The 23,434-nt window shown below is 34.6% G+C and overlaps 1 protein-coding gene across 2 annotated transcripts in view; it reads right to left on the bottom strand.

Annotated features, from left to right (window-relative positions):
- The window catches only part of LOC127841294 (sorting nexin-17-like), a 32,320-nt gene extending 9,359 nt beyond the window's left edge, over window positions 1–22,961 (bottom strand). For both annotated transcript variants that reach the window (XM_052370016.1, XM_052370017.1), the window contains exons 1-8: window positions 22,547–22,961; window positions 10,166–10,240; window positions 9,570–9,687; window positions 8,593–8,657; window positions 7,174–7,284; window positions 4,243–4,336; window positions 1,923–2,013; window positions 939–1,008 (exon numbers count right to left, since the gene is read on the bottom strand). In XM_052370016.1, the coding sequence (XP_052225976.1) occupies window positions 939–1,008; window positions 1,923–2,013; window positions 4,243–4,336; window positions 7,174–7,284; window positions 8,593–8,657; window positions 9,570–9,687; window positions 10,166–10,240; window positions 22,547–22,606 (684 nt within the window). In that variant the 5' untranslated portion in view covers window positions 22,607–22,961. The remainder of the gene's footprint in view (window positions 1–938; window positions 1,009–1,922; window positions 2,014–4,242; window positions 4,337–7,173; window positions 7,285–8,592; window positions 8,658–9,569; window positions 9,688–10,165; window positions 10,241–22,546) is intronic.
- Window positions 22,962–23,434: the final 473 nt, after the last annotated feature.

The following is a 23,434-nucleotide window of genomic DNA, read 5'->3' as shown; positions in this document are numbered from 1 at the left end:
TATTCCACTAAATCGATCAAAAATCCTCTAAATAAACATATATGAAATATACCAACAAACAAAGAAGTGCAAACAAGGTTTTACTATAGCCATATAAGGAAAATAGCCCCGCCCCCGTGGTGGTCATGTTTTTAACCAACCGGCATCATTTTTAAACTCTTCCAAGATATTATTGGGATGAATCTTCTGACCGAGTTTCATGAAGACCAGACTATAAATGTGGCCTCTAGAGTGTTAACAAGATTTTACTATAGCCTTATATAGCCATATTAGGAAAAATGCCCCGCCCCTTTGCGGCCATGTTTTTCATGCAAACGTAACCATTTTCGAACTCATCCAAGATATCATTAAGACAAATCTTCTTACCATATTTCAGCAAGATTGGACAATAAATGTGGCCTCTAGAGTGTTAACAAGGTTTTAATATAGCCATATAAGGAAAAATGCCCCGCCCCCTGGCAGCCATGTTTTTCAACCAACCGGCATCATTTTCAAATGACGTCATTTTATGTCGCTACAACACCATTATTTAAGCAAAAATACAAAAATAATTATTTGTTAGCCTGAAATAAAAAGAAAATTGATTTTTTGTTCACTCGTGATCATAGATCAATGTTTTTTCAACGATCACTCATACATTAATATCATTATTCCACTAAATCCATCAAATATTCTCTACAAAAACATATATGAAATATACCAACAAACAAAAAATTATTGGTTGTAGCCGACAGGTACATTAATTTGAGTTTTCTTTTTTTCAGATTTAACTGATAATGTTATCACATAAATTAAGGAAAACAAGCTTAGTCATATATGAGTATATATGTATTTACATACCAGTCACCAACAATAAATCTCAATTTTGTTCCAATTTACTGAGCATTTTGACGTCATAATGTCAAAACAAATAATCCAGGTAGTATAAACCCTCTTACCTGAACATATAGAAGATTCATGGTAACTTTGTTTGCAAGCAGTTCATCATCAAAACTTGAGTCCCAGTAACTGAAATGTAGTTTTAACACAACATGACATTTTACAGATATTTTACAACAATTACTTGGCCATAATACATTGAAGTTTTACAGATATTTTATTAAAATTTTTTAGACATAAAACAATGAAGTTTTGCCACTATTTTACAACAATTATTTGGTTGTTACAATGAAGCTTTACCACTTTTTTACAAATTTTTTTTGGTCATATACAATGAAGCTTTACCACTATTTTACAACAACTATTTGGTCATAATACATTGAAGTTTTAAAGATAGTTTATTACAGTTATAACGTATGGAGATGTAAATATAAATATCAAAAGACTCAAATGATTATTTTTACATTATGTTATTATTTATTTAACAGCACACCAACCATCTTTAAATATTAATCTATCTGTAAAATATAAATCTCAACATACCTACAGATAAAAACTTGAAAATTAACAAAAAAGTTCTTGAATTGATGTCCCCGCTGTTTTCAAAGTTTGCGACAGACAAGATAGAATCTATATCTCTTCCCTTTAGCGCGGGATAATAACAGAATAAATGGATTTTTGGAAGACATGTCAAAACAAATGTATTTGTCTCAACATTAAACTAAGAATAATTAATCGGAAAATGGAACTAGAAATAGAAGTTATGTAGCATTTCCACGAAAATATATCAAGAAATATTGAGAAAACCACAAATGTTTGAAAATTAAGTTTGATAGTTTTTTTTTGTAAAATGTGGGAACTTTGTTATATTACTTGGGGAATTCTTTGTTAGAATCCAGAAAGTTTTTTAATGAGAATTAAAAAGTTTTCTATAGCAGAGTTGACTTTTTTTTATGGAAAAAAAGCTATATTTTTCTTTAGTAAAGGGGCAGATATTCTAACTCATGAGAACAGCAGAAAATGACCTGCAAGAATAATTGTACCTTTTCCGCAGTACTATTCTATGAACGCCTTGTTTGGTGGCCGACTTCAGTGAAATATACGGACTCTCAAAGTCTTGAAGTTTACGTACAACTGAAATAGTTTACAGAAATTAGCCTTCCTCTAAGAAAAGGGGGTTAAATGCATGTACATAAAGTGTTGTCCCAGATATGCCTGTTCAGACCACCCCTTGAATTGTTTTTTCCTTTAAAGGAAGACTCTTCTTGAAGAAAATCCAGTTTAAGCAGAAAGTGATGGCCCTGATTAGCCTGTGCAGACTGCACAGGCTTATCTGGGATGATACTTTAAACGCCCATGCATGGAACCAAAATTTCTAAGTTTACTTTCAACTGAAATAGTTTACAGAAAACTAGTCTTCAAACAATAAATTAACATCTTAAATCATGACAATAGGTTATAATTCATTGATTACTGTTACAATGACATACTACTAAGATTTTATATTATACAGGGGTCATTGCCAATTTAGAATGTTCATGGTTATTGAACAAAAACAACAAAAATCGTTGTAAACGATGGATGCTCCCCTTGTTTGACCCTGAGAAAATCTATTATTAGCCTTGGTGACATTGACCTTGACCCCAGTGACCTCAAACCTCATGAAAAGGTAGAGGCCCATGCAAGGTACCTACATGCCAAATATGAAAGAGATCAGTAAGGTATTGAAGGTGCTATGAGAAACTGTAACAAAAGTGCAACTGAAAATCGATTATTAGCCTCGGTGACCTTGACCCCAGTGACCTCAAACCTCATCAAAAGGTAGAGGTCCATGCAAGGAACCTACAAGCCAAAATCTGTGACATATTATAGGCGCTATGAGAAAATGTAACAAAAGTGTGATGGAAGGAAGGAAGGAAGTAAGGACAATCTAGCAACTATATGCCCCCTGAAAATGTTAGGGGAGCATAAAAACTGTCAGGGTACAACTGTTACTAATTATACAGTTTAAGGACGTACGTGGCAGATTAAATGCAAATTTTGCCACACATAGAATTTGATAAGTTTTGGTATTTAGGTAGAACCATCTGTTGTGGATAGAAAAATAAAATAAAAATCATGGGTCACCGTTGTTGTTCATTTTTTATTCGCACTTGAACAACAAGCATATTTTAGCACAAGAAGAATTCACCAATAAGATAATAAAATAAAAACTAGAGTAAATTACTGGGAAAAGTGTTGAAAACAACCTCTACTTATCACAAAATATGTAATACTGATTTAATAAGACTGTAAATTTAAATTAAAAAAAAATAACATGAATCGATTGACTAAAGTTTTTTATCAATTTTTAAACATAAACAAAAACAACAGAATTTCACATATGAAAATAAATAAAATTCATCAGTCATTTTAATTTTTTAGTGCCTTCCTGCACCTAGATTTTTTCTAAATTTACCTAAATGTTAAATGAGTTATAACTTAATACAAATATAAAAAGAAAACAAAAGGTCACCATTGTCATTTGTTCACAAAATTAATGCAGTTTTACGGAAGGTATTAAAATGCAATTTAAAAGACAATGAAAACCATGTACATGGTGCAGGTCAAAAAACATACTGGTGCATGTATTGCTGTATGCCAATGAAAATGTAGATTTAAATGTAAATGAAAACACAAATTATGTGAAGCAAGATGAGTAAAAGAAGAATAATACAGTAAATAACTGAAAACACGATGTATACAATATATTCAAGGGGCCGTCCAACAGATTTAGGCATGTATTGAAGCTTGTCATTAAATACTTTAAATGCTTTATATTGATAAATTTAAACATTTAAACTAAAAATCTCCAGTAAAAAAAAACAAGAATACAATTTTTAAAAAAGGAAAAAAGTAACCCTCAACAGGGCTCGAACCACTGACCCCTGGATTCCTGGAGAAAAAAGCCTACCGCCTATACCACTCGACCATCCAGGCTAATATTGAGAGCGTATGTATTTTTTACCTATATAAGCAATCCTCGTAGTTTCCCAAAATATTGTTTCGCGTCGATACGAGTTTTATCTGTTGGACGGCCCCTTTAAAGGGGCATATCAAAGGTATTTCATTTTCATGGACAGAAACTGATCAAACAATAAATATGGCCTCTAGAGTGTTAACAAGATTTTACTATAGCCATATAAGGAAAAACGCCCCGCCCCTTGGCAGCCATGTTTTTTCAAGCAAACGTAATCATTTTCGAACTAATCCAAGATATCATTGAAAACAATCTTCTGACCAAATTTCATGAAGATTGGACGATAAATGTGGCCTCTAGGTGAGCTAAAAACAACAAAGAATAAATATATTTCTATCACCTACTTGTCATTTCTCCATCACTCGCTTCTTTGCAGACTAGATATAGACCGAAGTAGTAGACAAAGTCTTCTGGCAGATCGATCTGAGAAGCAACTGACTGAAAATAGGAGACAGATCACAATAAAAATATGTTATAAAAGAGGAAATGGCCAGTATGTTTTATAGACAGAACAAAAATACCAGTATGTCATACAAAGAGCAAATGACTGCATGTTATACAGAGATAATGACCAGTGTATTATACATAGAACAAATTACCAGTATGTTTAACAGAGAGAACAAATGACCAGTATGTTTTGCAAAGAGCAAAAGAATGCACGCTATACAGAGCAAATGACAAGTATATTATACAGAGAGAACAAATGACCAGTATGTTATACAAAGAGCAAATGGCCAATATGTTATACAAAGAGCAATTGACCATTTTGTTTTACAAAGAGCAAATGGCAAATATGTTACACAAAAAGGAAATGACCAGTGTATTATACAAAGAGCATAAGAATGTCCATTATACTGAGCAAATTACCAATATATTATACAGAGAGAACAAATGACCAGTATGTTATGCAAATGAGCAAATAGAAATATGTTATACAATGAGGAAATCACCATATGTTATACAAAGAGCAAATTACCACTATATTCTACAAAGAACTAAAGACAATTATGTTATACAAAGAGGAAATGACCAATTTGTTAGATAATAATCAAATAATCAGTAAGTTACACAAAGAGAGAACAAATGACCATTATGTTAATTTAAACATAGAGCAAATTACCAATATGTAATGACCAGTATAGTATACAGTGGGTGCATGATCTGCATGTTATACATGTACAAAGAGTGAATGACCAATGTGTTATACAAAGAATGAATGACCAATGTGTTATACAAAGAGGAAATAATTAGCATTTTTTCTAACACCCTCCATATTTTAGAAAAGTCCTACATGATTGCAATTGTTTAAAGATTTTTTTTTATTGCAGGGAAAAGTTATTCATTGAAAACATAAATATAACAAAGCTTTTTGCAAACTGAAATATTCTTTATTGGGTCAATACATTGTATTTGAAATAGGTAAAGTTGCCAGAAACAACCTACTTTTCCCTGTCATACAATGAAGCTTTGCAAACTATAATTACTCATACACAAATCTTCCCAAAATCTTATTTTTCATTTAATCTCATGTTTCATTCTCTATGAAATCTTACAAAACATTTACAATTCAGAGGTGTGATTGAAGAACAACCTTAGGGGAGGAAAATACCCTACCCCTACCCCCCTTACAAGGCTCAACTAAATCTTCATGTGTATATAGCCCAGTAGATCTAGCAAAGTTAATAACTACAGTATCTTTCAAGTGATTTTGATATTGAAAGGGAGGAAATCAGGTGAAAGAATGAAAAATCACACCCCTTTGTGTATTGTCATTAGATCCTACAACAAGAGCTGTCAGAGGACAGCGGGCTCGACTATTCGAGTGCTTGACAGTATAACGTAAGCCATCATGGAGAAGGGGGGGGGGTATAATGTGGGTGTGTGGTCATTAAATAGATGCTTTTCAAAAATAGGGAAAAACACTTTTTTTTTCTTTTTTTTTGGGGGGGGGGGAAATTCTGGGGGGGGGGCATGGGGGATGGTTTGGGTGGAGTGCATTGTGGTATGTCAGGTAAGTGTTGATTTGTCAAAGTATGAATCAAATGTGATCATAAATAAAGAAGTTATGGCAATTTAAGCAAAATGTTCAATTATCTAAGTATAAAACTTAAAAGGGGCCATAATTCTGTCAAAATGCTTGATACAGTTGTCTGCTCTTGTTTATGAATGGGGTCATGATGGTAAACAAGTATGCTAACTATGAAAGTGATTTGTCAAGGGACACAGGAAATATTTGGGGTAGTACGCAAACTTTAACATAGATTTATCAATAATATGCATATACTAAGTATAAAAGGGGCAATAATTCTGTCAAAATGCTTGATACAGTTGTCTGCTCTTGTTTTTAGGTTTGGGTCATGATGGTAAACAAGTATGCAAAATATGAAAGCAATATGTCAAGGGACATAGGAAATATTTGGGATAGTACGCAAACTTTAACATTTGCACACTTACGCCAAAGCTAACGCTAACGCCAACACTGACACCGGGGTAATATTTGGGGTAGTACGCAAACTATAACATTTGCACACTAACCCCAACGCCAAGGCTAACGCTAAGGCAAACACCGGGGTGAGTAGGATAGCTCCACTATATATATTTCATATATAATATTTGAGCTAAAGACAAACTATTTGTTTCAGCCTTATAATAAAGCGTTAGAAATTACACTCAAAAGTCAGGGAAATCATTACATTCTCACTACAATGTCACCAAGTTCTCACTAGAATCTCACTATACAAAATGTGTTCTTACTAGAATCTCACTACAATGTCACCTAGTTCTCACTATGATGTCACCTAGTTCTCAATAGAATCTCACTATACAAAATGTGTTCTTACTAGAATCTCACTACAATGTCACCTAGTTCTCACTATGATGTCACCTAGTTCTCAATAGAATCTCACTATACAAAATGTGTTCTTACTAGAATCTCACTACAATGTCACCTAGTTCTCACTATGATGTCACCTAGTTCTCACTATGATGTCACCTAGTTCTCACTATGATGTCACCAAGTTCTCACTATGATGTCACCTAGTTCTCACTATGATGTCACCTAGTTCTCACTATGTTGTCACTAAATTCTCTATAGAATCTCACTATACAAAATGTATTCTTACTAGAATCTCACTAAATTTTCACTTGAATCTCACAACATTCTCACTAGAATCTCACTACATTCTCTCTAGAATCTCATTAAATTCTAACTAGAATCTCACTAAAATCTCATCACATTATCACTAGAAACTCACTTAATTCTCCAATAGATTTACCTCCAGTACGTCCTCTGTCTGGTCGGTGGACACGACACCGATAGAAATCTTGTGTCCGTTCATCAGGTACACATCCAGGGAGACATTCTCAGACTGCTCCTTCTGGGTCTCCTATCAAAGCAATGGAACTTTGTTTAAAGTTACGAAAATTCAACTTTTAACCTATTCATGTACATGTATATAACTTAAAATATTCTTACTAAAGTATTTTTACTTAAAAATAAAAGCTTCTGCATCACAAAGGAATTGAAAACTTTTTAATTAGCCTCCTTCTATGGAAAAATCGTCTTAAAAGTTGTGTTAGAAGTGTCGTCCCTGATTAGCCTGTGCAGTCAGCACATGCTTTTCAGGGATGACACCTTTTGCCTGAACTGCATTTTATTTAGAATAGACCTCGTTGAAACACAAAATTCTATTAAAGCGGAACTGCCCAGGCAAATCTGGGACAACAATTTTTGCATTTGCATTACGCCCAGTTTTCGCAGATTGAGACTTCAATGAGGTCATAGGGATTTCAGTAGTAATACAAACCCAGCCTCAATTTAACTTTAACATTTTTATTTATAATTATATACTTTAAAATATTCTTACTAAAGGAATTGGAGTATTTCAACTTAAAAAACAAGCTACTGCATAAGAATTCTGTATCTCACAAAATACTATATGTCCAAAATAAAGGTCAGGGGGCCTCTGAAGGGCAGGGCAGGGCTTCGGAAGGGTATGGCAGGGCGCCCTTTCATTTAAGCCTAGCTGGAGCTCTGAATGGAGTATGGTTTATTTATTGTGTAACAACCATTCAAGCTCCTGAGACTGTCTGTGACCACAGGAAGATGGCAGTCAAAAGCATGTACATGATTAATCAAATAACAAAGGGTTAAACTAGGCCCTCACCCTTTGTCATTCAGATACACATTTTGACCCTTTTGAAGTCTCTTAGAAAATCAAATGAAACAAGAGTTGACTATTGCCAAGCAATATATGTCCCTTACCGGCTCCACCATTGTCAGAATTATTTTTTTATTTTTTTTATTTGTTGCCATAGCAATCAGAATTTTTTACGTAAGAACAAAATGAAATGAAGTGCATAATGTCCATATTGCCATATATATATGTTTCAAATTTCATGAAAAAAATATGAAGAATTTTAAAAGTTATCGCAGGATCCAGAAAAGTGTGGCGGACTGACAGACAGACAGACACACAGAGCACAAACCATAAGTCCCCTCCGATGAAACCGGTAGGGGACAATAAAAGAATCTTCCTAGATGCAAGTTTTAAAGGCTCCATTTCCAACCATAAGATACTGATTAGCAACAAACCAGAACAGCCTGTGAATAAATACGTTGCCCATTTTCTTTTTTTTTCTGAGCGGAAACGGTTAAACAAAGTTTGTAAATCCGTGATCATGCCTCATCATACCTGCTGTGCTGTCAGCAGGAACTGGTTGAACACATCACTGTTGGCAATAGCAACTTCCTGACTCACTGTGAACACAGAGTGAAAAAAACATAATAATTATTAATTATATTAAATAATATGTGCTTTGCTCGCTCTGAGAAAATGGGGGTTAAAGTCTGTAAGTAAAGTATTTCTCAGATTAGTCTGTGCAGACCCACAGACTTATCAGGGAGGACAATATCCACCTTAACTTGATTTTTCCTAAGAAGAAACTTTCTTTATACAAAAAATACAATAAAAGCGAAAAGTGTTGTCCCTGATTATCCTGTGCAGACAGCACAGGCTAATTTGTGAAGACACTTTACGCACATGCATTTATCCACAGAGTGACTGATATATTGATGAGAAGAGCAATCTCCATGAATCCCAAAACAATAACATGTACTGGCCTGGCTACAAAGTATGCTAAAATTGTAACAACTATATTTTCTAATTCACCAGCCAGTTAACTTCAAATTTGTACTTTACCTGAATTTTTCACTGTCCATAAAGGCCAGTATTCTAGAAATTCTTTCGGGACATATTGTAGCTTTAATAGGGGACTTTTTAAAGAGACTATTAGTATATTTTATGATTTAACAACAGACGAAAATGAAAGATAAGTGCATTTAAAATGTTAGCTTTGTTTATTTTAGCATTTACTTTTGACATACTGTTTATGTTTTACCATCTGCTTTAAGGGCATAAAATACAGACAATAGAACTATCAGAATTTGGAATTTGATCATTGTATATAAACACTTTTTAAACTTAACAGGCCTTAACATTCAACCACAAGTGTTCAACTTCATGTAAAATATTGAGAATCTACAATGTAGCAGTCGCTTGCATTTTGGACTTATCTCTATCATATGCCATTTTATAGCTAATTTTATAACTTAATTATTTAAATTAATATGAGCAAATAAACCAAATAATATTATGAATATGATCTTTACCAATCTGTATGTATCTTTCAAGCATTTGTCGCCTTTCCTCCAGTTTTGGGCCAGCGACTTGAAATAATTTTTTGGGTGGAAATGGCGGCAAATTGTTCACTCCAAACTCCTTTTTGAGCTAAAAAGAATAAAATTACTAACTTTCACGCATTACCAATCAGTATTGTCAAAAACTATAATTTTTATATCATTGGTTATCATGGTCCTAAACAATATAACGTTTTTATATAATTATAAATTTTGGCTGGCAACAACTATACTGTCACTTCCCATGCCTGCAAGTCTCATATTCCAGAGCCTGAAATCTGCAAATTAAATAAAACATATAAAGGAAATTAAATCAGGTCCAATCTTGAAACTGTCCAGACCCTTAAGTAACCAATTAAATTTAAGCCTCATTTTAACGAACGTATTTATACTTTATATTTGGTCCAAATATTGTCCATATTTACTGAGTTAACTAGATTTTTTTTGCCCTTTTAATTCAAATTCGGCAAGATCACATTACATGTATAATAATTTCAAACCAATGAGTCTGGTCTCAAATGTTTATATGCATATTTATAAATATTAAAAGCAAAAGTGTAAATGTTTACCTGTTCATGGAAGCTGAACAGTAGGCTGAATCGGGCTGTGCAGTGAAACACTCCATTGATGTGAATGTTAAAACTCTGAAGGAAAACAAGAATAATGTAAAAATAGGAGTATACAATGGGTAAAAACATATAGCCAGCCCAAGCAAGAGAAATGGACATTGTGTAAAATCTGATACAAATGTTGGAGGTGTATTAACATTTGCAAGATTTCACAACCTGGTGTCTGGTAAAACAAGAGCACCGCCTTGCGGGTGCAGACCGCTCATCTATTTTCTTTTTAAAGGTGAAGGGACTCTCATTTTCAATCACAAAGGAGGGAGGAGTGGAGTGAAGAGGGGTGTATAGTGTGGGGTTGTGGACATTTATTACATTATCTTCCAAAAAAGCGAAAAAAAAAAAAAAAAAAAAAAAAATCGGGGGGGGGGTATAGTGTGAGGGTGTGGTGATAATTTGTGAGATGATCTTAAAAAAAAAAAAAAAAAAAAAAAAATCAAAAAAAAAATTTGGGGTGGGGGGGGGTGGGGGGTGGGGTGGGGGTATAGTGTGAGGGTGTGGTGGTCATTTGTGAGATGATCTTATAAAAAAAAAAAAAAAAAAAAAAAAAAATTAGGGGGGGGGGGGGGGGGGGGGGGGGGAGGGGGGGGAGGGCACGGGGGATGGTTTGGGTGAAGTCTATTGTGGTATGTCAGGTAAGAGTAGTTTCATCAAAGTATCAATCAAATCTAATCATAAATAAAGAAGTTATGGCAATTTTAGCAAAATTTAATAATTTGACCTTGAGAGTCAAGGTCATTCAAAGGTCAAAGTAAAATTCAAGTTGCCAGGTACAGTAACCTCATGATAGCATGTAAGTATTTGAAGTTTGAAAGCAATAGCCTTGATACTTCGAGTGGATCGAAACACAAAATTTAACCATATATTAAAAGTTACTAAGTCAAAAAAGGGCCATAATTCCGTAACAATGACAACCAGAGTTATGCAACTTGTCCTTTTACTGTACCCTTATGATAGTTTGTGAGTGTTCCAAGTATGAAAGCAATATCTATGATACTTTAGGGGTAAAGTGACCAAAACATAAATCTTAACCAAATTTTCAATTTTCTAAGTATAAAGGGCCCATAATTCCGTCCAAATGCCAGTCAGAGTTACATAACTTTGCCTGCACCGTCCCCTTATGATAGTTCATAAATCTTGCAAGTATGAAAGCAATAGCTTTGATACTGTAGGAATAAAGTGGACCTAAACACAAAACTTAATCAAATTTTCAATTTTCTAAGTATAAAAAGGGCACATAATTCTGTCAAAATGCCAGTCAGAGTTACATTACTTTGCCTGCACAGTCCCCTTATGATAGTTAGTAAGTGTTGCAAGTATGAAAGCAATAGCTTTGATGCTTAAGGAATAAAATGGACCTAAACACAAAACTTAACCAAAATTGTCAATTTTCTAAGTATAAAAAGGGCACATAATTCTGTCAAAATGCATGCCAGAGTTATCTAACTTTGCCTGCCCAGTCCCCTCATGATAGTAAGTAAGTGTACCAAGTTTGAATGCAATAGCATTGATACTTACTGAGAAAAGTGGAACTAAACGCAAAACTTAACCAAAATTTGCAATTTTTTAAGTATAAAAGGGCACATAATTCTGTCAAAATGCACGCCAGAGTTATCTAACTTTGCCTGCCTAGTCCCCTCATGATAGTAAGTAAGTGTACCAAGTTTGAATGCAATAGCATTGATACTTTCTGAGAAAAGTGGACCTAAACGCAAAACTTAACCGGACGCCGACGCCAACGCCAACGCCAACGCCAACGCCAACGCCAACGCCGACGCCGACGCCAAGGTGATGACAATAGCTCATAATTTTTTTTCAAAAAATAGATGAGCTAAAAATCAATAAGTCAAATTACTTCTTTAACAATAATTGGGAAAACACATTTGAAAATGGATTGACGCTAACAAAAAAATTCAATTATTGTTTGGATTAAAATGTTTAGGAAAAGATATTGAGTAAAATAGAAGGGAGCTGCTAGCTGGTCCCTAATATTTTTTAGTTCCCCCTCCTCTGGTTTGGTTAAAAACCATGATATGAAAGTTTGTTGAAATTTAATTTATTTATTTCAAATGATAAATAGCATAAAAAACTATGCTTAACAATTTAATAACAAATATTGGAAAAGAAATTCCCTAGATTCATTAAATTACAATGTATGAGAAAATATAAAATATGTTGGCTTTTGTGATCATATTTCTTTCCCTTAATGTTATCATTATCTCTATAAATAACTAAAAACATGACACATGTTCTGTTTGCATATCCTTCCCGCAAAAACTAATACAAAAAATAGTCAACGAACTATAATTCTCATCATAACTTTTTATTGCAGCCCAGTTTAATCTGGTAACATTCTGGGAACATCTACTTAAGAAATAATATTTTTCTATCATGGTTTGTTGTCGAATAACCCACAGTAAGGAGTATAGATGCGTAGGAATTAAATCACGAGTGCGAAGCACGAGTGATTTGATAACACGCATCTATACAACTTACTGTGGGTTATTCGACAACAAACCATCATAGAAAAATAGTATTTCGATTCTAACACGATTCTGATTGATTTGGTTCAAGCTTTAGGACGTGAACTATATTTTTCAATACTCCGCCCTTCTTAGTACTAAGTTCACTATTTAGTGACGTCATTGAATTGTACAAACATATGACGTCATTTTCATCCATAAATATTTTGCAAATGACGTCACTTTCATTGAAAACAACAATCGTAGAAACTAAATGACGTCACGTTTATTGATGCTGCTGAAAAGCTGACATGCTATAAATGTTTTCTGAATTACGTTTCCTAACAATTAACATTCTTTGTAGACGTGGTTATGCCACTTATCACCAAATATACAATTTATTGTTTCATTACATTTATATACATGCTACATTTATTACATTTCTTTTAGAGCGGGTTTTAGCACGTGCATTTTACTGCAATATTTTCTTTATTTATTCGGAACTATTTTCGAAACATTTAGCTCCGCCCATAAGTTATTGCAGAATAAACCACACTTGATTTCCTTCTTTGTCTATAGAAAACAAGTCGCGTGCAGTGTTAGAATAAAGAATTGAATACACATGTAGCATTTTTCTGCATTTCATCGGTGTATGAACTGTTGGGAAAATTACGCCTAATTTGCATTAACGCCAACAGCGTTTATGCATAAATTAGGTGTATTTTTCTCGACAGTTCATACACTGATGAAATGCAGAAAAATGCTATTCAATTCTTATAATTACAACACAAAATGATCTTAAAGCTGACATTCTATTGTGGTAATGATCATTAAAGTCCCTTTTAATCTAGCATATGAATCTATTTTCAGTTTCGGTTTCATCTCCGTCAAACGGTTATATCATTGAAGTTCGCGCAAAAATATAACATCATTACGCTATTGACCAATAAAAACAACGCCATTAAGTTTGGCACAAAACATAACGTCATTTTGGCAACTTGTTTATGACCAGAAAGTAGAGCCATGAATATTCATGTTTAAATTTGCATACCAAGTGGGTTCATCGGAAAATGAAAAACCGGTCACGTGAACAAATTATCCAATCAGATTGCAGAATTCATATGAATGTAACAGAAGTTGTAATTATTTAACTAACAAAACATTCCCAACTTTCATGTGGGCTAATTTGCAAAAAAACATTGCAAAACTACATGTATACGGTCAGTTCGATCATTTAAGTTCTTGACTATAAAATATAGTTTATGCTTTATAAGAAATAAAAATCATTATTTAAATGATACTTATATCTTACATAATACAATTATTTTTAAATATGTAAAATCCAATCATTTTGTGGGGGGTCAACTCAAGATACAATTAAACAGCTTTGTTGAATATTAAAATAAAAGTGTCAGAAAGCTGGACTTGTGATTTCTATACAGCTCACTGGGATACTCTCCCATCCTGTGTGGGCTGCTCCATGAACATGTTTCGAGTTGTGCATTGGCGTATTTGGGTAAAGTTAAAGGGATTTGTTCACAGCGTGATAAAATTACTTTTTTCAAAATAATTGTCACAGATAAAAAACAGGAGTCCCAATGAATATTGCACACGTCTTCAAATTTTCAGAAAAAAAACACATTTAAATAAAGAATGAATATAAAATAATAAGTAATATAATTGTTTGCTTCATTATTTAAAACCCAAATACAAAATCTACATAAGGAATCCCACTCATTATGTTCTCTTTATTATTACTTAAATAAACAAGGGACAAAATTGTCACAAAACCAGGTTTTCATTGTGAAAAAAAAATCTGATAAAGGGAGAAAACTCAAACTGAACTTTTGAAATGAACAAACAAAATTAACCCCCTTTGTAAGTTTGTTTTTAAAAAAAATCTATTTTTAGTCGTGGCGACCTTGAAATTGGAGATATTGACGTGATTCTTTCGTGCGACACACCGTCCCATGATGGTGAACAAATGTGCCAAATGATTTTAAAATCTCATAATGAATGACATAGTTATGGCCAGCACAAGCTCATTTATGGCCATTTTTGACCTTTGAACTCAAAGTGTGACCTTGACCTTGGAGATATCGACGTAATTATTTCGCGCGACACACCGTCCAATGATGGTGAACAAATGTGCCAAATGATTTTAAAATCTGACAATGAACGACATAGTTATGGCCCGGACAAGCTTGTTCCACCCGCCCGCCAGCCAGCCAGCCAGCCCGCCCGCATTCGCCAATCTAATAACCAGTTGTTTCCTTCGGAAAACCTGGTTAAAAATCATGTAGAAAATATAAATATATTTACATACACACCAGGGCTTTTTTTAAGCGGACGCCCGCTTGCCCGTGTCGGGTTAAAATCGTCGCGGGCAAGTGATTTTCCAAAGTAGATAGTCCGCCGGGCAAGTCCGTTTTGTATTAGCATAATTGCGGTATTTTTTCGACTTTTCCCCTTGTATCTATTTATTTTCTTTGGGTCAATATATTTTTTATCAAGTACAAGTAAAACGAGATTTGATTTGTCGCTTGCCTTGTATAAGCCAATCTAAACGCTCAAAACAAGTTCTACTCGAGTCGGCAGACGTTTCAACATGGCGGACAGTAGCGTCCGGCCGATCTTTTCTATTTTTAATAAAAGTAACTCGAAACACTCAAAGGAACAAACCAAAACAACCGAAAAAGAAAGGAAGAGAAAATATGAAAATGAATCACGAAAGCGTAACTTTCAAACATCGTGGCTTGATGAATTTGCATAATAACAAGCAAAATAAAATTGTTGGTAGTAACTATGCTATTCCAATTTTCTTGTATAAAACCACTCAAACTGAAACAATTTCAGAACATTTACTAGAACTGGATGAAAAAGCGTATACAAGTGATAGTGATGTCTATGAACATGAATATAATAACTGTGAAAAGGATTGTTCACAGTTTGAAAATCATGTTGAATATGCAGACCGTTTCAAACTTGCTAAGAATGCATATGAAGAGTTTCTCACTATTTTAAACTGTGAATAACTTGTATGTTACATATTCACAGTTTAAAATAGTGAGAAACTCTTCATCAACAATATCAACATGATTTTCAAACTCTGAACAATCATTTTCACAGTACTATTTTAAGCCCTCCCCCCTTTTCATCTATGCCATAACTTGTATAGATATAGTGACAAGTATACCGTTTTAAAATTTTTACAGTAATAAACTCTTCATATGTATTGTATTCAATAGTGACTATTCAATGAAATAAAACTGTCCAGATTTTGTTTTTTTGACAACTTTATATTATAAAAACGATTATTATTTTATTCTTGATAAATTGAATATAGCTGAAATTAAATCTAGCATAATAATGCATGTGAATCAATGCTTTAAAGGGGCCTTTTCACAGATTTTGGCATTTTTTTAACTTATTCATTAAATGCCTTATATTGATAAATGTAAACATTGGATCGTAAAAGCTCCAGTAAACAAGGGCTGTTTGTAAAACATGCATGCCCCCCATATGGGCTGTCCGTTGTAGTGGCAGCCATTGTGTGAATACGATTTTTGTCACTGTGACCTTGACCTTTGACCTTGTGACCTCAAAATCAATAGGGGTCATCTGCGAGTCACGATCAATGTACCTATGAAGTGTCATGATCCTAGGCAAAAGCGTTCTTGAGTTATCATCCGAAAATCATTTTACTATTTCGGGTCACCGTGACCTTGACCTTAGACCTTGTGACCTCAAAATCAATAGGGGTCATCTGCAAGTCATGATCAATCTACCTATGAAGTTTCATGGTCCTAGGCCTAAGAGTTCTTGAGTTATCATCCAAAAACCATTTTACTATTTCGGGTCACCGTGACCTTGACCTTTGACCTAGTGACCTCAAAATTAATAGGGGTCATCTGCGAGGTATGATCAATCTACCCATGAAGTTTCATGATCCTAGGCGTATGCATTCTTGAGTTATCATCCGGAAACCATTTTACTATTTTGGGTCACCGTGACCTTGACCTTTGACCTAGTGACCTCAAAATCAATAGGGGTCATCTGCAAGTCATGATCAATCTACCCATGAAGTTTCATGATCCTAGGCGTATGCGTTCTTGAGTTATCATTCAAAAACCATTTTACTATTTCGGGTCACCGTGACCTTGACCTTTGACCTTGTGACCTCAAAATCAATAGGGGTCATCTGCGAGTCATGATCAATGTACCTACTAAGTTTCATGATCCTAGGCCCAAGCGTTCTTGAGTTATCGTCTGACAACCACCTGGTGGACGGACCGACCGACAGACAGACCGACCGACCGACATGAGCAAAGCAATATACCCCATCTTCTTCGAAGGGGGGCATAAAAATCAAGAATAAAATTAAAAAAAGGAAAAGAACATTGCCCGGAGCAGGTTTCGAACCAGTGACCCCTGGAGTCCTGCCAGAGTCCTGAAGTAAAAACGCTTTAACCTACTGAGCTATTCCGCCGAGAACACATGCTAAACGTATTTTATACGTTATATAAGCAATCTTCGTAGTTTCACAAAATTTAACGACAAAAACAGAACTCTCCAAATTATTCAATCGTTTCGCGTTGCAACGCTTTATAATTTTTAGGTTTTAAAATCGTCAAAAGATGCATATAATGGCTATATTAGAGCATGGTAAATGTTCAGTATTACTGTTTCCTCACAAATGTCATAACCAAAACGAAAATTTGCGAATCTGAAACAACTTTTTTCAATTTTGTCAATTTACCAAAGCGTGAAAAGATCCCTTTAAAGATCAAATGACAATAAAAAATTGACTTCAAAAAAGGGCAACCAGTTTTTAATGAGGGCAAGTAGATGTTCAAAGTAACTTGTCCCCCGGGCAAGTGAGTGTCAATTTCTTACGTTAACCCCTGCACACCCTACTTATATACATTTACTTTTTGGAAACAAACATTATCATTACCCTGCACTGGTATTTCCATTTTGAAACAACTATACAACCAGTTGAACACAAAAGTCTCTGACAATCACAACAGTGTAACCAGATGAAATCAATTAAACATATGCCTAACAAGGGACAAAATTGTCACAAAACCAGGTTTTCATTGTGAAAAAAAAATCTGATAAAGGGAGAAAACTGAAACTGAACTTTTGAAATGACAAAAAAAAATTAACCCCCTTTGTAAGTTTTTTTTTTTTTTTTAAATCTATTTTTAGTCGTGGCGACCTTGACATTGGAGATATTGACGTGATTCTTTCGTGGGACACACCGTCCCATGATGGTGAACAAATGTGCCAAATGATTTTAAAATCTCACAATGAATGATATAGTTATGGCCAGGACAAGCTCATTTATGGCCATTTTTGACCTTTGAACTCAAAGTGTGACCTTGACCTTGGAGATATCGACGTAATTATTTCGCGCGACACACCGTCCAATGATGGTGAACAAATGTGCCAAATGATTTTAAAATCTGACGATGAACGACATAGTTATGGCTCGGACAAGCTCATTTATGGCCATTTTTGACCTTTGAACTCAAAGTGTGACCTTGACCTTGGAGATATCGACGTAATTATTTCGCGCGACACACCGTCCAATGATGGTGAACAAATGTGCCAAATGATTTTAAAATCTGACAATGAACGACATAGTTATGGCCCGGACAAGCTTATTCCGCCAGCCCGCCAGCCAGCCCGCCAGCCAGCCAGCCCGCCCGCATTCGCCAATCTAATAACCAGTTTTTTCCTTCGGAAAACCTGGTTAAAAACCTGGTTAAAAATACTGCAAGTTGTGAATGGTGTAAATTGGCAGACATCAAAGGTCTTTGAGGGGCCAGTTTCTAAGAATTTAAACTGTAAAGTTGTAACACATTATCAAGTGACCATTTCATATGGCATTTATCAATACTACTTTACTGGAAGCATGCTCAAACTGTCAGATGAAGCATTGGGGCTTAGCTCTATAGAGGATGGAATGTGGGAAAACTATCAACTACAATTTAGAAACATTACTGCACTTGATTTATTTGATTCTAAACAAGTGTGAAGAAATAAATTGTGTTGGCTTGAGTTTAAATAGGAGGTTGCTTTACAGGTTTTGTTTGTTAGTGGATTGACTTGAAGATCCCAGTTTTTCAGAAAGGTGCATCCTGTCTACTCTCAATTGGTTTGAAAGAGGCGTCATTTTTCACATTTATGCGTACAAATACGCTTGATTAAGCGCTTCCGAGAGCCCAGTGTTTAAACAAGTGAAATAACACTCCTGACATAGATTATTTTAATATTGGTAAATTAATGCATAATTGGTTTTCAAAATTGTAAAAAAAAAAGTGTTTGTAACTTTGAAAATAACTGTGAATTAAGTGACATATGGTTTAAAATTCCCTGTTCAGAATAAAAGCTTGCATGGTGCATTTTGAGCTGTCAGAGGAGCCACGTTCGAATTCCTGAGGGAGGCAATATTTTTTATTTTACCTTTTTTACTTGCTGTTATCTTTAGTTCAGACTATTTAAAACAGTATATATCTATTAGTATACATATTTAATAACATTCTTTTTAAAGACTAAATCTGTGAACAGTCTCTTTAAAAAATCTATTCCAATATGTGTAGGAAAGATCCAGCAGTACTGGGCCTGGTGTTAAGTATCTTTAACACAAATTACTGTAAACATTTACATGTGAAAGACTTTGTTGCAGCGGAGATACAAGCCTAGCATAGTGAATTAACGTATTAAGACTCGATTGGTCATTGTAGACTCAGGCATTTCTTTAATGTGCCCCAGGTATTCTTAAGTATACTTAAATGTACCCCGGGTACGGAAAATATCCTAAAACATACCCGGCCAATTTAGACTGTACCCGAGTTTTATTGCTGCCAAAAATCTGATAAAGTAAAACACGCTAAGGAACACGAAACAAAATTCTCTTTGAACAAAACCTGCCTCAACTTGCTTTTTGTTGTATGAGTTTTTTGATAATATAGAGGCCATCTTACAAAATATTGAAATAAATACTTAGAAAGTTAAACATAATTAATTTTTAAAAAATAGCATGATTGGCTGGGGGTTCCTTTTCCTACACTACGCGACCCGTGATTTTTGCCGCTATTCTCGCATCACCGCAATCGATGTAACGTGACAAATCGCGAGCGACAAGAAAATTTGGGTTATGTCTCGGCGACCGTCGCGCGATGTATCTCACTGTTGCGCAATCAGCGCGAATCAGCGCAAATCACCGCGAACCGCCGTGATTCCCCTTTTAAGCGATTTACGTTGAGGGTTTCACAACATTACATGTAACATATATGTATACACTTACATAATACATTGCTACAATAAAGCTTTTGTTGTTGTTGAATACAATGGGCGTATTAGCTAAAATACTCCTGTTCCGACATGAACTTGATGAAGTAATGTCGGAAGCTTTAGCGGCTCCAAATTAATATAACAGCGCAGAATGATCATGCAATAATTATTGAACATAACATGTAAACATTATTTAACTAATTGCATTAGCAGAATGTTTATTAAAACTTACAATCAATTATATTCCAGGCCCGAATACACTACCACTGTTCAAATTCCATATTGTTGCCATAGCGTAGCACTGTGTAAATTGAAAGTTACATAGTGTTTCGTCATTGGTCGGTTATACATACCTTGTTTCTCTATACATGGTATTTGATTTAGACGAAACTAATAATTTGGTAATTTACGAGAAATATCATAAAAGTTTTCCTTTTAAACTTTGATCTTACCGTGTGTGTTTATTGACGTCATTAATTATGGTAATACTTATTTTTGCATTTCATTAAGAATTATAACGTGTAGCCCTTTTGTTAACAGTGTTTAGCAAAATATTCGCGCCTTAAGGCACGGAAAATTGTTTAAGTAACACTTTCATTTAAAGTTTAAATGTAATCGGTAGATTACGTCTAATTATTTGGACTAAACTATGCTATACTTATTTATTTTCTGTTTCAGGCTCCAATGCGGATAACTCGTGTTACTCGCGTTACTTTCCGAGCGTTGTACATACATTCACAATTCTTGATAAGCCGGAAATCAAAAATACATTACTGTTCTGTTTTACATGTAAGTACATGTTATTATGGCATCATGTTATATAATATGTTGTTATTACATCATTGCCTATATATTAAAGCCATTAAACATTGTGTTTGTTTTGCTGAAAAAAACGAGTATATCAACGCAGCACTAAGCATTCGAAGAGTTCAATAAATTTGATGATGATGTATAATGTACATGCATTTCTCTGGGTTTTCACGCCCAAAACAAAAAACCCTCAACATTTGATTATTCATTGTGTACTGTCCAGCTGGTGATAGTGTTTGTTCTAGTGTCTAATTGGCACTCTTTGTTCGTGTTCAAACTGTGAAAAGATGTGACAATCACAGAAACAACAAGATGGTGCTGCCAATTAAGTGCGATAATGGATCAAAGGGCATTGACAAAAAATAAAAGTTTGCATATATTTTTCGGCGTTTACTCAGATGGTCTCTCACAACAAAAAAACTATACAAGTCAAGGTATTATGTTTTACTTCTATCAGTAACGATACGGATACGGCGTGTTTGATTTGATTTTTTTTTTTATATTACTTTTAAAAAAATATCAAATTGTTGGCGATATAACTGTTTTAAATATACCAAAGAAACATTTAACCGAAATCATCAGAATTCAATGTTCTCTGCGCTACGCAGTTTGTATAAAAATCAATACTTGCACACTGGTAAGTGTGCATACCTTGACCTTGTAAATTGCCGCATAATTTTCGCGCTCTTTTGTCGGGAAATATACATGATGGCTATATTGGAAGCATTTGTAAACGTCGTGTTAACATTAAAACATCGGAAGTGTGTTTCGGATTATAAATTATTATTCTCATTTGGGAATTTAACGGAACATTTATACTTAAGGTATAATTGTTTTGAATTGTATATTAATTTGTTACAACGCTTTACGTGTCAAAAAAAATGTTTTGATAATATTATGCATAAATAGCGCAATATCCAGGAGGAAAACGTTTTTTACATGAAGGCGTATGACGCAATAAAACTTTTTTTTGTAAGATCGTATTGCATTCGATCTAAATTTAAATACGCTCGTCCAATGAAAGCTGTGTACCACATTATGCACTGTTCTTTTTACACTTCTGAAAAATGGCGTAGTCATATAGTTATGTTAATGAAATTCTCAAACATATTTACCGACATAAATGTTTAAGATTATTTTTCGTAAGTGATGTTGCAATTATGTTGGATTATTTGATAATTGTGAACATTAGAAAAGCGTTATGTATACAGTTATCGTTACGATTCGGTTTATGCGCGTGAATTGGCGTATCATCGATATCCACTGCGATCACGGCGAATTGCGGCAAATGGCAGCGAATCACCACAACATTGAGGGGATTTAGCGCGAAGATTATCTTGCTCTCGCGCGACGTCGGAGTGACAAGTCGAGTGAAATTGCGGTGATTTTACACCCAAAAAGCAAAATGGCCGCCTTGACTCCGCTAATTAGGCAAAAATCACGGGTCGCGTAGTGTATATTTACCGTACCCGGGGTACATTGAAGTATACTTAAGAGTACCTGGGGTAAATTTATTTTAAGTAGAACTCGAGCCGACAATGACCAATGAAGCCTCATAAGTTATTAACTTAAAGTGCATTCCATCTAGATTGCCAATCCCTCTCCGTTTGAGTCAGAGTTAGGTTTACTGTTCATATAACCCTATTAGCAATACATCCCTATTGCTGGGAATTTCAAAGCAAACCATTTTGGTCAAGTAAACCAGTTCTATCATTAAGACATTGCACATGTTTTGCATGCAGCAGATACTTACCGTAAAAGTTGACCCAGATCCATCTGTTATCTCAGAGGTGTCGGGGATTGAAAAATGCATGCTGTCAACTTCTAAAGCACCCTCAATGCATGAAATTCACATAGGTAAAACACTCTAAACGTTGATTAAGTTTGCATTCAATACGGCGGTAAATATTAACACGAAATCTGACATGAGTGACTGTCAAAACTATATTTTATGCTCCTCCCCTTTCTGTGTTATGAAACCATTTATTATGTATTTACGTACGATTGGATACAATAACTATGGAGCACTTTGATTTATCCGATATCCAACTCATGTGTTGAAGTCTTTTTAAGATTCAACGAGCTAGCATTTACTCCAGGTTCATGCAAAAACGTCATAAACAGCTGAAAGTACGGGAAATGTCAAGATCGCCATTTTTGTCGGTGCTTATGAAATATTTGTGTTGTAAGAAGCGCTGAACTTGGGTTAAACTGTAGTAAAATTGTTAAATTTACTGCTTTCAGTTGATGACAGTCTTCTTCATCTATTTTGTATTGTACAGTACGACAATGTGCCGGATCATATGAACATTTAATCCAGTGAACTTTGGTTACATTTTACAGTTGAATTGTTTAACATTAAGTTCTTAATCCACAAGTATGTGTTACATTACAATTTGATAGGATTTATTAAGTGTTTCTGTTGGAGCAAGCAGGAAAATTCAATACCGCAGGCCCGTACCCAGGCACTGGGCCCAGGGGCCCGGGCCCCCCAGCTGACTGTCGAGTTATGATTTTTTAGTAATGGGCCTACTGCAAATTTTCTCACATAAAAGGGCCCACAGAACACTTCCCTGCAATACAAATGTGCAGATGTGTTTTATTGCCCCTGATACACAAGGGGATTAGCGCTAATTTACTC

This window comes from Dreissena polymorpha, chromosome 8 (genome assembly GCF_020536995.1).
Source record: "Dreissena polymorpha isolate Duluth1 chromosome 8, UMN_Dpol_1.0, whole genome shotgun sequence".
In the NCBI taxonomy this organism is placed as follows: domain Eukaryota; kingdom Metazoa; phylum Mollusca; class Bivalvia; order Myida; family Dreissenidae; genus Dreissena; species Dreissena polymorpha.
Note: the sequence above shows the minus strand (reverse complement) of the source record. Positions and strands in the feature narration are given on the sequence as shown.